Source organism: Papaver somniferum, chromosome 8 (genome assembly GCF_003573695.1).
Source record: "Papaver somniferum cultivar HN1 chromosome 8, ASM357369v1, whole genome shotgun sequence".
In the NCBI taxonomy this organism is placed as follows: domain Eukaryota; kingdom Viridiplantae; phylum Streptophyta; class Magnoliopsida; order Ranunculales; family Papaveraceae; genus Papaver; species Papaver somniferum.
Window position 1 is genome coordinate 11,125,388 of NC_039365.1, and position 16,492 is coordinate 11,141,879.

The following is a 16,492-nucleotide window of genomic DNA, read 5'->3' on the forward strand; positions in this document are numbered from 1 at the left end:
CACTAGTGAATTTATGCACTGATAATAAGTTTTGAGATGATTTTGGAACAAGAAGAACATTGTTTAGATTAAAAGAATGAGAGGAAGCTGTTTTAGACACATGACCAATATGATTAATTGGCATACCTTCTCCATTAGCAGCTTGAATCTCATATGCCCCTTCAAAATATGTTGCTTCAGGTAATTCAGATTCATCATTAGTGATATGACTATTTGCTCCAGAGTAAGCATACCAAGGATTTTCACCCATGATATTGGCAGTAGCAAGCATGGCACTGAGATTGTGAGGAGTATAGTTGTTCTGATAGGCAAAATTCAATCTGTGTCTTCATTCCAAAGCAAGATGACCAGTTTTGTTGCAGATCTGACAAATCTTGTCAGTTATTGGTGGTGGAGCAGAAGAAGAAGGAGCTGAACTATAGTGAGGTCTTGGATTGAAATGAGGTGATGGTGTTAATGAAGAAGCAGAATGCATATGAAATTGAGAATAAACTCTTGGATAAAAAGATGGGGGTGGTCTGATGTATCCAGAGTAAGGAACTGCAGGTCTTGAAGAGTAATGATAACCTCTACCACTACCTCTATAATTTTGAACAAAAGGTCTTGTAGCAGCAAACGCCTTTGAATTTGCCTCAGTAAGTAAGTTCTTTTGCTTATTTGTAACAACTATTTCTTCAGTAAGAAGAAGATTATGAAGTTCCTTTGATGAGATTGGTGGATTGCGAATACGGATAGATGTACAAAAAGAACTATAATCTTGGCCTAACCCATTGAGTATAGTAACTACCAATTCATCATCATGAATTTGTGAACCAGCAGCAAACAATTCATCTGTTATTTTCTTGATTTCACTTAGGAAGGTAGAAACAGTACCTGACCCTAGTTTTGTGAATTGAAGTTTGAGACGAAGTTGAATTGAATGTGTAGAAGAGCTTCTTGCATACCTAGAATCAATATTGTCCCATAAATCTTTTGAAGAATGCATACCAAGGATTTTCACCCATGATATTGGCAGTAGCAAGCATGGCACTGAGATTGTGAGGAGTATAGTTGTTCTGATAGGCAAAATTCAATCTGTGTCTTCATTCCAAAGCAAGATGACCAGTTTTGTTGCAGATCTGACAAATCTTGTCAGTTATTGGTGGTGGAGCAGAAGAAGAAGGAGCTGAACTATAGTGAGGTCTTGGATTGAAATGAGGTGATGGTGTTGATGAAGAAGCAGAATGCATATGAAATTGAGAATAAACTCTTGGATAAAAAGATGGGGGTGGTCTGATGTATCCAGAGTAAGGAACTGCAGGTCTTGAAGAGTAATGATAACCTCTACCACTACCTCTATAATTTTGAACAAAAGGTCTTGTAGCAGCAAACGCCTTTGAATTTGCCTCAGTAAGTAAGTTCTTTTGCTTATTTGTAACAACTATTTCTTCAGTAAGAAGAAGATTATGAAGTTACTTTGATGAGATTGGTGGATTGCGAATACGGATAGATGTACAAAAAGAACTATAATCTTGGCCTAACCCATTGAGTATAGTTACTACCAATTCATCATCATGAATTTGTGAACCAGCAGCAAACAATTCATCTGTTATTTTCTTGATTTCACTTAGGAAGGTAGAAACAATACCTGACCCAAGTTTTGTGAATTGAAGTTTGAGACGAAGTTGAATTGAATGTGTAGAAGAGCTTCTTGCATACCTAGAATCAATATTGTCCCATAAATCTTTTGAAGAATCAGCTCCAACAACATATGGAATTACAGATTCAGAGATAGACATCTGAATCCAGAGTACAAGAGTAGTATCATCATCATGCCAAGTTGTATAACCAGGATTCACGCCATTATTAAGCAGATATGGTGGACATGGTAAAGATCCATCAAGAAAACCATTGACTCTGTATCGACGCAGAAGTGGTAGAAGAAGTGATTTCCAGGTGAGGAAATTGTCATCCTTGAGTTTGTAACTGAGAATTTGTGAGATTTGATTAAGAGGAACTTGAGAAATTCTTGATTCATATGCTGCCATTGAAAGAACAAACAAGAAAATTGTGTATAAAAAGTGATGAAAGTAGATTGAAAGATTGAATTGAAGTAAGATGGTTGATTAAATTTTTGATTGAATTGAAGAAATTAGATCTGAAAATTGGTTGATAGGTTGAATGCCATTAATGGCGATTGCGGAAGCTTCATCTGATACCATAGTAGTACTTTCACTAATTGATCAAAAAAAGAAACTGATTTCTTTCTTACACACTAAAAGCAAGACAGACCTGCATTTATACATGTCCTGACTAAGACAAGAGATGTTAGAACAGGACAGGCTGTAGACAGCTCACACTCAGCCAATAAGAGTCATTTCTCACACACTCAGCCACACGTGAGAACACTATAAAACTCTCAGTACTATTAGCCCCCCTCAAGCTGGAGGTTGTTACTAGAGATTACCTTCAGCTTGTCTCTGAGTGTAGAAAACCTTGGTCCTGCCAGTCCCTTGGTGAGAATATCAGCAATTTGATCCCAAGTTGAAATGTATGTGACCTGAATGTTTTTGTTCTGGACAAGTTCTCTGACAAAATGATAATCAATGGCCGGGTGTTTCATTTTACTATGAAATACTGGATTAGATGACAGAGAAACCGCACTTTGATTGTCACAAGATATCAATGGTGGAGCAGGAAGCAAGAGATGAAGATCTTTGAGTAGCTGACAAACCCAAACAATTTCAGCTGTGGTATTGGCTAGAGACTTCTATTCTGATTCAGTGGAACTTCTTGAAACACCACCTTGTCTTTTGCTAGACCATGAAATTGGATTAGGACCAAAAAATATACAAAAGCCTCCTGTAGATCTTCTTGTATCAATTGATCCTACCCAGTCAGCATCACTAAAGCCATGTAGTGTAAGAAGACCTTTGGAAAACAGTATACCATAATATAGGGTGCCTTTGATGTATCTTAGAATTCTCTTGGCTGCAATAAAGTGTTGATCAGTGGGAGCTTGCATATAAAGACATACCTGATTCACAGCAAAACCAATTTCAGGCCTTGTCCAAGTAAGATATTGTAGAGCACCCACTAATGATCTGTATTCACTTGGATCTGCTAATGGAGTACCAGCTGAAGCAGTGAGTGAAGTAGAGAGGGAGACTGGTGTACCACAGGGTTTAGCACCAGTCATATTGAATTTCTCCAATAAGTCCAAGGCATACTTAGTTTGACTAAGAAAAAGGTTGTCTGAATTTCTTTTCACCTGAAGACCAAGAAAATAATGAAGAGAGCCCAAGTCTTTAATGGGAAAGTATGTCTTAAGGTGATTGATAAACTGAGAAATATACTCAATTGAATTCCCAGTGATAATAATGTCATCTACATAGACCAGAATAATTGTAATCCTTGAGCCAAACTTTTGAACAAATAAGGAAGCATCTGCTAAGGAGGGTTTGAAGTCATGAGTGAGAAGAATTTGTAGCAATTTATCATACCAAGCTCTGGGAGCTTGCTTCAGACCATATATGGATTTATGAAGTTTACATACATAATGAGGCTTGGTTTGATCAACAAAGCCTGAAGGTTGTTGCATATATACATCTTCAGCTAAATCCCCATGTAAAAAGGCATTACTAACATCTAATTGTTTCATTTCCCAGTTGAAGTGAACTTCCAATGAAATGATTAGTCTAATAGTTGTTGGTTTGGCTACAGGAATAAAGGTTTCTGTGTAGTCAATTCCTTATTGTTGATGAAACCCTTTGGCCACTAGTCTAGATTTACATTTATCTAAAGAACCATCAGCCTTATATTTGATTCTAAACACCCACTTACAGCCTACAACATTATAGGATGGATCTGGTGCAACAAGTGTATATGTGCCTGCATCCTAAAGGGTTGTATGTTCTTCTTCCATAGAATGTTTCCATTGAGGTATTCTAATTGCCTTAGAATAACAAGTAGGTGTGGGTGGTGGAATATCAGAAGTAAGATTGGCTGATAGGACATACTTTGTATTAAAAACTTTGGGTTTAAAAATACCTCTTTTACCCCTTGTTACCATGGAGTGTGAATTAGCCAGTGAAGGAATACCAGAAGCTGAAGTATGTTCAGAAATAGTTGTAGTGGATGCATCAGATGACTTAACAATGTTTCAAGGATCAGTAGATAAAGTATCAATGGATGCAGCTGGTGAGGTTGATGTTGCAGGTGTTGGTGCAGAAATCTTGACAGATGGAGTTGTAGACGCAATATCAGTTGGTACTGAAGAATTTGCAATGCCAGGAAGTAATGTATCTGAATATCTCAATGGGAAGAAAGTCTCATTAAATACTACATGTCTGGAGATATATACTTTCCCCGTTTTAATATCTAAACATCTGTATATCCTTTGTGCATAGAACTGTAACCAATAAAAACACAGTGTACACTCCTTGGTTGGAGTTTATGTGTAGTGTAAGGCCTTATCCATGGAAAGAATTATGAACCAAAGGATCTGAAGAAGGAATAATCTGGTTTCTGACCAAACAACTTTTCAAAAGGAGATAAGTAATCCAAACTTCTAACAGGCAGTCTATTAATAACATAATTGGTTGTATGAAAAGAATCAACCCAAAAAATTTCTGAGAGACATGATTGAAGTAAAAAAGTTCTCCTTGTGTCTACAAGATGTCTATGTTTGGACTCAGCCAGTCCATTTTGTTCTTGAGTATGAGGGAAAGAAACCTCATGAATAATTCCACGTATACTAAGAAATTCTTGTAGTGTATTATTTAAGAATTCCCCTCCTCCATTATTTTTGATTTTAACAATTGAAGTATGCAGTAACTTTTCGGTCATAGATTTGAAATGTAGAAAAATATCTTTGAATTCAGACTTTTCAGACAAAGGAAATATCCAACAAAATCTTGAATAGTCATCTATGAGATTGACATAATATCTGAAACCACTTGAAGAGATTACAGGACTAGGACCCCATAAGTCCATATGCACTAGTTCTAGTGGAGATTGAGCCCTATGTGAAGATAAAGTAAAAGGCAATTTATGACTTTTCCCTAGATGACAGTCATTACAAAATAGTGGTGTTTTGACTAAACTAGACAGTTTCATATCTCTGCACACTTTTTGAAGTACTTAAAAAGAAGGATGAGCCAACATTTGATGCCAAACTGAAGCTGAATTATTGTTGCTAAAGAAAGCTTTATTCTTAGTAGACTTGGCAAAATTTACTGGATATAATCCTCCTTTATGTGGTCCTTGTAAAATGATCCTCCCAGTTGAGTAATCCTTAACAAAAAAACCAATAGAATCAAAGGTGATAGAACAGTTGTTATCACTAGTGAATTTATGCACTGATAATAAGTTTTGAGATGATTTTGGAACAAGAAGAACATTGTTTAGATTAAAAGAATGAGAGGAAGCTGTTTTAGACACATGACCAATATGATTAATTGGCATACCTTCTCCATTAGCAGCTTGAATCTCATATGCCCCTTCAAAATATGTTGCTTCAGGTAATTCAGATTCATCATTAGTGATATGATTATTTGCTCCAGAGTCAGCATACCAAGGATTTTCACCCATGATATTGGCAGTAGCAAGCATGGCACTGAGATTGTGAGGAGTATAGTTGTTCTGATAGGCAAAATTCAATCTGTGTCTTCATTCCAAAGCAAGATGACCAGTTTTGTTGCAGATCTGACAAATCTTGTCAGTTATTGGTGGTGGAGCAGAAGAAGAAGGAGCTGAACTATAGTGAGGTCTTGGATTGAAATGAGGTGATGGTGTTGATGAAGAAGCAGAATGCATATGAAATTGAGAATAAACTCTTGGATAAAAAGATGGGGGTGGTCTGATGTATCCAGAGTAAGGAACTGCAGGTCTTGAAGAGTAATGATAACCTCTACCACTACCTCTATAATTTTGAACAAAAGGTCTTGTAGCAGCAAACGCCTTTGAATTTGCCTCAGTAAGTAAGTTCTTTTGCTTATTTGTAACAACTATTTCTTCAGTAAGAAGAAGATTATGAAGTTACTTTGATGAGATTGGTGGATTGCGAATACGGATAGATGTACAAAAAGAACTATAATCTTGGCCTAACCCATTGAGTATAGTTACTACCAATTCATCATCATGAATTTGTGAACCAGCAGCAAACAATTCATCTGTTATTTTCTTGATTTCACTTAGGAAGGTAGAAACAATACCTGACCCAAGTTTTGTGAATTGAAGTTTGAGACGAAGTTGAATTGAATGTGTAGAAGAGCTTCTTGCATACCTAGAATCAATATTGTCCCATAAATCTTTTGAAGAATCAGCTCCAACAACATATGGAATTACAGATTCAGAGATAGACATCTGAATCCAGAGTACAAGAGTAGTATCATCATCATGCCAAGTTGTATAACCAGGATTCACGCCATTATTAAGCAGATATGGTGGACATGGTAAAGATCCATCAAGAAAACCATTGACTCTGTATCGACGCAGAAGTGGTAGAAGAAGTGATTTCCAGGTGAGGAAATTGTCATCCTTGAGTTTGTAACTGAGAATTTGTGAGATTTGATTAAGAGGAACTTGAGAAATTCTTGATTCATATGCTGCCATTGAAAGAACAAACAAGAAAATTGTGTATAAAAAGTGATGAAAGTAGATTGAAAGATTGAATTGAAGTAAGATGGTTGATTAAATTTTTGATTGAATTGAAGAAATTAGATCTGAAAATTGGTTGATAGGTTGAATGCCATTAATGGCGATTGCGGAAGCTTCATCTGATACCATAGTAGTACTTTCACTAATTGATCAAAAAAAGAAACTGATTTCTTTCTTACACACTAAAAGCAAGACAGACCTGCATTTATACATGTCCTGACTAAGACAAGAGATGTTAGAACAGGACAGGCTGTAGACAGCTCACACTCAGCCAATAAGAGTCATTTCTCACACACTCAGCCACACGTGAGAACACTATAAAACTCTCAGTACTATTAGCCCCCCTCAAGCTGGAGGTTGTTACTAGAGATTACCTTCAGCTTGTCTCTGAGTGTAGAAAACCTTGGTCCTGCCAGTCCCTTGGTGAGAATATCAGCAATTTGATCCCAAGTTGAAATGTATGTGACCTGAATGTTTTTGTTCTGGACAAGTTCTCTGACAAAATGATAATCAATGGCCGGGTGTTTCATTTTACTATGAAATACTGGATTAGATGACAGAGAAACCGCACTTTGATTGTCACAAGATATCAATGGTGGAGCAGGAAGCAAGAGATGAAGATCTTTGAGTAGCTGACAAACCCAAACAATTTCAGCTGTGGTATTGGCTAGAGACTTGTATTCTGATTCAGTGGAACTTCTTGAAATACCACCTTGTCTTTTGCTAGACCATGAAATTGGATTAGGACCAAAAAATATACAAAAGCCTCCTGTAGATCTTCTTGTATCAATTGATCCTACCCAGTCAGCATCACTAAAGCCATGTAGTGTAAGAAGACCTTTGGAAAACAGTATACCATAATCTAGGGTGCCTTTGATGTATCTTAGAATTCTCTTGGCTGCAATAAAGTGTTGATCAGTGGGAGCTTGCATATAAAGACATACCTGATTCACAGCAAAACCAATTTCAGGCCTTGTCCAAGTAAGATATTGTAGAGCACCCACTAATGATCTGTATTCACTTGGATCTGCTAATGAGTACCAGCTGAAGCAGTGAGTGAAGTAGAGAGGGAGACTGGTGTACCACAGGGTTTAGCACCAGTCATATTGAATTTCTCCAATAAGTCCAAGGCATACTTAGTTTGACTAAGAAAAAGGTTGTCTGAATTTCTTTTCACCTGAAGACCAAGAAAATAATGAAGAGAGCCCAAGTCTTTGATGGGAAAGTATGTCTTAAGGTGATTGAAAAGAAATATACTCAGTTGAATTCCCAGTGATAATAATGTCATCTACATAGACCAGAAGAACTGTAATCCTTGAGCCAAACTTTTGAACAAATAAGGAAGCATCTGCTAAGGAGGGTTTGAAGTCATGAGTGAGAAGAATTTGTACAATTTATCATACCAAGCTCTGGGAGCTTGCTTCAGACCATATATGGATTTATGAAGTTTACATACATAATGAGGCTTGGTTTGATCAACAAAGCCTGGAGGTTGTTGCATATAGACATCTTCAGCTAAATCCCCATGTAAAAGGCATTACTAACATCTAATTGTTTCATTTCCCAGTTGAAGTGAACTGCCAATGAAATGATTAGTCTAATAGTTGTTGGTTTGGCTACAGGACTAAAAGTTTCTGTGTAGTCAATTCCTTCTTGTTGATGAAACCCTTTGGCCACCAGTCTAGATTTACATTTATCTAAAGAACCATCAGCCTTATATTTGATTCTAAACACCCACTTACAGCCTACAACATTATAGGATGGATCTGGTGCAACAAGTGTATATGTGCCTGCATCCTTAAGGGTTGTATGTTCTTCTTCCATAGAATGTTTCCATTGAGGTATTCTAATTGCCTTAGAATAACAAGTAGGTGTGGGTGGTGGAATATCAGAAGTAAGATTGGCTGATAGAACATACTTTGTATTAAAAACTTTGGGTTTAAAAATACCTCTTTTACCCCTTGTTACCATGGAGTGTGAATTAGCCAGTGAAGGAATCCCAGAAGCTGAAGTATGTTCAGAAATAGTTGAAGTGGATGCATCAGATGACTTAACAATCTTTGAAGGATCAGTAGATAAAGTATCAATGGATGCAGCTGGTGAGGTTGATGTTGCAGGTGTTGGTGCAGATCATCTTGACAGATGGAGCTGTAGAAGCAATATCAGTTGGTGCTGAAGAATTTGCAATGCCAGGAAGTAATGTATCTGAAGATCTCAATGGGAAGAAAGTCTCATTAAATACTACATGTCTGGAGATATATACTTTCCCTGTTTTAATATCTAAACATCTGTATCCTTTGTGCATAGAACTGTAACCAATAAAAACACAGTGTACACTCCTTGGTTGGAGTTTATGTGTAGTGTAAGGCCTTATCCATGGAAAGCATGATGAACCAAAGGATCTGAAGAAGGAATAATCTGGTTTCTGACCAAACAACTTTTCAAAAAGGAGATAAGTAATCCAAACTTCTAACAGGCAGTCTATTAATAACATAATTGGTTGTATGAAAAGAATCAACCCAAAATTTTCTGAGAGACCTGATTGAATTAAAAAAGTTCTCCCTGTGTCTACAAGATGTCTATGTTTGGACTCAGCCAGTCCATTTTGTTCTTGAGTATGAGGGAAAGAAACCTCATGAATAATTCCATGTATACTAAGAAATTCTTGTAGTGCATTATTTGAATTCCCCTCCTCCATCAGTTCTGATTTTAACAATTGAAGTATGCAGTAACTTTTCAGTCATAGATTTGAAATGTAGAAAAATATCTTTGAATTCAGACTTTTCAGACAAAGGAAATATCCAACAAAATCTTGAATAGTCATCTATGAGATTGACATAATATCTGAAACCACTTGAAGAGATTACAGGACTAGGACCCCATAAGTCCATATGCACTAGTTCTAGTGGAGATTGAGCCCTATGTGAAGATAAAGTAAAAGGCAATTTATGACTTTTCCCTAGATGACAGTCATTACAAAATAGTGGTGTTTTGACTAAACTAGACAGTTGCATATCTCTGCACACTTTTTGAAGTACTTAAAAGAGGATGAGCCAACCTTTGATGCCAAACTGAAGCTGAATTATTGTTGCTAAAGAAAGCTTTATTCTTAGTAGACTTGGCAAAATTACTGGATATAATCCTCCTTTATGTGGTCCTTGTAAAATGATCCTCCCAGTTGAGTAATCCTTAACAAAAAACCAATAGAATCAAAGGTGATAGAACAGTTGTTATCACTAGTGAATTTATGCACTGATAATAAGTTTTGAGATGATTTTGGAACAAGAAGAACATTGTTTAGATTAAAAGAATGAGAGGAAGCTGTTTTAGACACATGACCAATATGATTAATTGGCATACCTTCTCCATTAGCAGCTTGAATCTCATATGCCCCTTCAAAATATGTTGCTTCAGGTAATTCAGATTCATCATTAGTGATATGACTATTTGCTCCAGAGTAAGCATACCAAGGATTTTCACCCATGATATTGGCAGTAGCAAGCATGGCACTGAGATTGTGAGGAGTATAGTTGTTCTGATAGGCAAAATTCAATCTGTGTCTTCATTCCAAAGCAAGATGACCAGTTTTGTTGCAGATCTGACAAATCTTGTCAGTTATTGGTGGTGGAGCAGAAGAAGAAGGAGCTGAACTATAGTGAGGTCTTGGATTGAAATGAGGTGATGGTGTTAATGAAGAAGCAGAATGCATATGAAATTGAGAATAAACTCTTGGATAAAAAGATGGGGGTGGTCTGATGTATCCAGAGTAAGGAACTGCAGGTCTTGAAGAGTAATGATAACCTCTACCACTACCTCTATAATTTTGAACAAAAGGTCTTGTAGCAGCAAACGCCTTTGAATTTGCCTCAGTAAGTAAGTTCTTTTGCTTATTTGTAACAACTATTTCTTCAGTAAGAAGAAGATTATGAAGTTCCTTTGATGAGATTGGTGGATTGCGAATACGGATAGATGTACAAAAAGAACTATAATCTTGGCCTAACCCATTGAGTATAGTAACTACCAATTCATCATCATGAATTTGTGAACCAGCAGCAAACAATTCATCTGTTATTTTCTTGATTTCACTTAGGAAGGTAGAAACAGTACCTGACCCTAGTTTTGTGAATTGAAGTTTGAGACGAAGTTGAATTGAATGTGTAGAAGAGCTTCTTGCATACCTAGAATCAATATTGTCCCATAAATCTTTTGAAGAATCAGCTCCAACAACATATGGAATTACAGATTCAGAGATAGACATCTGAATCCAGAGTACAAGAGTAGTATCATCATCATGCCAAGTTGTATAACCAGGATTCACGCCATTATTAAGCAGATATGGTGGACATGGTAAAGATCCATCAAGAAAACCATTGACTCTGTATCGACGCAGAAGTGGTAGAAGAAGTGATTTCCAGGTGAGGAAATTGTCATCCTTGAGTTTGTAACTGAGAATTTGTGAGATTTGATTAAGAGGAACTTGAGAAATTCTTGATTCATATGCTGCCATTGAAAGAACAAACAAGAAAATTGTGTATAAAAAGTGATGAAAGTAGATTGAAAGATTGAATTGAAGTAAGATGGTTGATTAAATTTTTGATTGAATTGAAGAAATTAGATCTGAAAATTGGTTGATAGGTTGAATGCCATTAATGGCGATTGCGGAAGCTTCATCTGATACCATAGTAGTACTTTCACTAATTGATCAAAACAAGAAACTGATTTCTTTCTTACACCTTAAAAGCAAGACAGACCTGCATTTATACATGTCCTGACTAAGACAAGAGATGTTAGAACAGGACAGGCTGTAGACAGCTCACACTCAGCCAATAAGAGTCATTTCTCACACACTCAGACACACGTGATAACACTATAAAACTCTCAGTACTATTATATTTAACTTCATCCTTGTAATTGGCCTACTCTCAATTGGAATCTTACAATCATACTCAGTTAATATTAAAATTCTCTGCTGATACGACTTAAAAGAAAGAAACTCAACTTACCGGAATAATTACGAAGATGAGTTAAGTGGAGTCGAGGAAATGATGTCGTCCATGATTTACAAACCGATTTACACTTTTATACCGATTCAACTAGTAAGTGAGTAAAAATGTCCAACACGATCTCCTTGGGGAGAATGTTGAAGGCTGAAGCTCCCCATTGAAACAATTAGAGAGGATTGATTTCTAGGGTTTGGTTGTTTTCTTATTTTTGTTTTTTGGATGAAGGATCAAATGGAAATGAGGATTCGGCGTTGGGAAGGATTTGGCTTTTATTGCGAGGGTTTGAATCTGAAACTTAGGCGATGCAGGGTGAATGAGCCTTATTGGGCTGGATTGGATAGTATCCGGTGAAATTTGACAAGATTGCTAACACTCAGGTGAGCATTTTATCCCTAATCCGCGGATTTAACCGGGACCAACCGTATTTTTGCGGATGGATGTCTGGACCGTTCGCTAATGGGTTGGACGCGGGTGAGATTTTTGAAATCCAACGGATTACGGATTGGGCCCGGATGCAACCTTGAAAATCCGTTGAATATCCATATCTGTTAGATTAAGGACATTCATATAGTTTCTAGAAAATATGTAGATAATTTTGGAATTTTTAAGGTGTTTGCTTGGAGTGTTGTCGATGGCACTTCTATATTTATATACATATATAAAATGTGTAGGTTCTATAAGAAGTCATGTATATCGGTTTTATTTTTTCATTTTAAATTTTAACTAACACATATCCATTGGATTATCCACACCCAATCCGTTCATCCGTGCATCCGTTCGATGTTGAATTGGATGCGGATACCAAATTTGAAATCCATAGTGGATTGTATTGGATGCAGATGAGGTAAAAATTGGTCCATACCGGCCCATGCTCACCCCTAGCTAACAAGGGGTTTCAATTTTCTTGGTGTACCAAAACATATATAAGACAATATATCAATGGCCTTTGGGTTGGTACATGATACTTAATCGATCAGTGGTACCTAGAGTCAGTACTGCTTTGAACAAAGATTGAAAGAATCACAAGAAAAGAGTAATAACAAAAGAACACGATTGTTGCTGCTAACTTCTTCTTCTATTAACTGTGAAAGAAAATATTCTTTTTTCAAACCTTAAACTGGTTGTTCTCTCGGAGATTTTCTCTAATCTTTTAGCCTAACTTTCTCCTCCTTTTATAAGAGTGTAAACTTGCCGGAAAAGAAATAAAACTATGAGTTTTTAAACTCATCTAAACTAAAAGTCTTTCCTAAGTTTGGAGAACTCAAAACTTGTTGATCAAACAACAATTGTCGACCAACTTCTAGTATCTTCTAGACACTCTCTAGCATTTACACGGCTAAACTAATGCTACGATATTCATGTATCATGACTCCCCACTTTTAGGAAGCTGAAGCTCATGTGGAAGCTTTGAACTGGAGGAGAGGAAACTCAGACTCTCCCTGTTCCTTGTTATACCATTTAGCTTTGCTTGGTACTTGTCATTTACGTCCCACACGAAACATAACATGATTACCTCTCCTGGTAGGTGTTATTTTCATTTCAAAAATACAATCATGTTTGAGAATTTCCTCTCGATCCATCCACAAGTCCTCTATTGGTGGAAGCTTTAACTCTTGATCATCTTCTTCTTCATTAAGTAGTGGAAGTTCAAAGAGTTTCAAGTACTCTGCATTGATAGCAGAATACATCTGTATGTAAGGTGGTAAATCCAACTAAAAATCATTATATCCAAAAAAATTCAGTATCTTGAAAGGTCCATATCGTATGGGTTTAAGATTCTTTCCTTCACCTTTAAGCCGCTCTTTCCCTATAAGTAGCCAAACCATATATCCTTTAGAAAAATTATAAGGAACACGATGTTTATCATGTTTAGCCTTATATTTAGCTTGCGAATTTTATAACTGAGCTTCTACTAAAGTATGTATCTAGTTTCTTTTTTCAATAAACTTTTGAGCTCTATTGTCTTCTTTTCCCGTTGATACTACACCTTGTGAAGTAGAAAAACCCATATCAAATGGACTCTGAGGTATATAACCTAGACATACATCAAACAGAGACTTCAGAGTAGATCCATGAAAAGCTCTATTAAAAGAGAACTGGATATAAGGTAAACTATCATCCCAAGTCTTAGGATGCTTAGAGTGATATCCTCGTAAAAGATGAACTAAAGTTCTATTTACTACCTCTGTTTGTCCGTATGTATGAGGATGAAAAGCAGTGTTATGCTTGAGTCTTGTGTCCATCAGATTCCATAACTTGGTCCAAAATTAACCTAAAAATAGATTATCTCTATCAGAGATAATAGAAGTTGGTAATCCAAAATTCTTCCAAACATGGTGAAAAAGTAACTTGGATGCACCTTCCCCCGTCACTGTCTTCTTACAATGAATTAAATTGATCATCTTGCTGAACCTATCAACAACAAAAAAGATGTAATCATTCCATGTTTTAGTCATTGGTAAACCTCCTAGAAAATCCATTGAAATGATTTCCCATGGTCTGGTAGGAACTGGTAATGGCATATACAATCTTCACTTCTTATTCGCGGGTTTTGAAGTATTACATAGAACACACCCTCGAATATACTTGGAGACATCGAGATGCATTTTTGGCCACTACATGTACCGCTTCAAGTTAAGCAATGTCTTATGTATACCAAAATGACCAGCTATATGAGAAGTATGTGCTTCTCTTATCCAATGTTTTCTATATTCACCTTGAGGTATACACAAGGCTGTAACTTTGTACATCAAACCATCCACTAAGAGGAACTCTCTTGAATGTCCTTGACTTAATTTATGGTATGCTTCTTTAAAATCTTCATCTCTTTCATAACCTTGTATGTAGTCACTTGGAAATAATGGCTGAGACTGCAATGCTACAAGTAAATCCATATTAGGAGGTGGTCTTGACAGCATGTCTGCTATCTTATTTGTTACCCCTTGCTTATACTTGACGTGAATACCGAACTGCTCCAAGTAGGAGGCCCATTTCATATGACGAGCTTGTTGAAACTTAGATTGAGTCTATAGATATTGTAAAGGTTTGTGATTAGTATGCACCACGACTTGTTTTCCCGGCAGATATGGTCTCCAATGCTTCATAGCCTGATACATAGGATATAACTCTTTGTCATACGTAGGATAGTTTTGAACTGGTCCAGTGAACATTTCTGAGTGATATGCGACTGGTTTTCCATCTTGCAACAATACTTCCACTAAAGCATAATTCAAAGCATCTGTCTCTACTTCAAAAGGTCTCTGCAAATTAGGTAATGTTAAAACTGGTGCTTCTGAAATTAATGAAATATCCATAAGAGACATTTCATGACTAAAAGAATACAATACACATCATCTTATTTAGATGCAATCATATAGCCGAAGCTAATAGCATTCATCAAGGAGTTTAAAGATACAAGATAATCCCTCTAAAATTCCACAGCCGCACACCCCTCAAGATATGACCATTAAGCACAAGTTCAAAAGAACTCTCCCCCATTAGATGTCATTCCCAATGGAACAACAAGAGCGACCTTAATTTCGAAAGAAAAGAAGGATTTTTATTGGACACCAAACACCATGATAAATGATTTTCTATATCCAAAAACTCAATCAAATTAATCACAAGTAAACCCATGATTAATTTAATCGGAATACGCAATCAAATTAAACACACAAGGTGATCAACTTAATTGATTATGCTCAACATAAGTAAACTTACGGAACATATGACTAACATAACCATTAGAAAATGATTAGGATATCCGTGCATATACTCAACACAAGGAAACTTATGGAATATATGAATACTCAACTAGACTAATTACAAGAGAACCCATAATTAATCTAATTGGAATACACAATTAAACTAATCACAAAAGTAATCAATTTAATTGTCATTTGTTTTGCTCGACATAAAAAGACTTATGAAGAAATAACTAAATAACCAAACAAGATGATTAATTTAGTTCAAAAATGTTCAACATAAAATACCTTACGGAACAACCAACCAAGCTAATCAAAATTAATCAACTTAGTTGTATCGTGCTCAACATAAGACACATTACGGAGCCTCACAGTAATACATAAAATATGGATCAGGGATGATCAATACTGCGGAGTACACAAGGATTCATTCTATCTTCAATCACTATTTCCACAACGACAATAATAGACATAATCCTTGAAAACAAAAGATTTTAACCTATCTTCCATCAAAGAATTGACAATATAGGCTTAACTTTTGTATTTGTCAAAAGTCCATTCATTCTTTTACCAGTACGTGAATACCGATCACAAACGACTTTAATTTTGACAAAATATGGGAAAACCATAGTTCACAGACGTAAACACCAATATCCCATAGCAAATTGCAGTATATCAAATCATAAAGATTAATGCTGCAAAACATCATCCTCCAAATATTTTTAGAATTTAAACAAATAAATCTAAAAACATGAAGATGAAAACGTTGGATATAGCTATGTGTAAACACAATAATGGCTATTCCAAACTCTAGTAATCCTTCTCAAGAAAACAAGAATAAATTCTCATCAGAAGTTTCCTGGGAATCAAGACAAACTCGTAATGCACATATTAGATGATTTGTCCTTAGAGGGTAGAATCAATCTTTTTCGCCCGGATTTACACCAAGAATAGCTACCAAAAGCGTATAACAAGATTTTCTTAACAAAGAAGAACATACAAAGTCATTAAGGACCATGCACCATAGTTCACATAAAATGATTGTGAACATTCAAGAATCCCATAGTGATGTGTACTACTACCAATTCTTGAACTTCCTTCTTTGTGATTCACCAAAAACATTCTTGTAAAAGCTACAATGAGCTT

General features: G+C 36.1%; 1 protein-coding gene across 1 annotated transcript; it reads right to left on the bottom strand.

Moving 5' to 3' along the window:
* Nucleotides 1–328: 328 nt before the first annotated feature.
* LOC113305074 lies at nucleotides 329–985 on the bottom strand. The gene has a single exon (XM_026554181.1). It carries the CDS (start codon nucleotides 983–985, stop codon nucleotides 329–331), a length of 657 nt encoding a protein of 218 aa, XP_026409966.1.
* Between the last annotated feature and the right edge of the window lie 15,507 nt (nucleotides 986–16,492).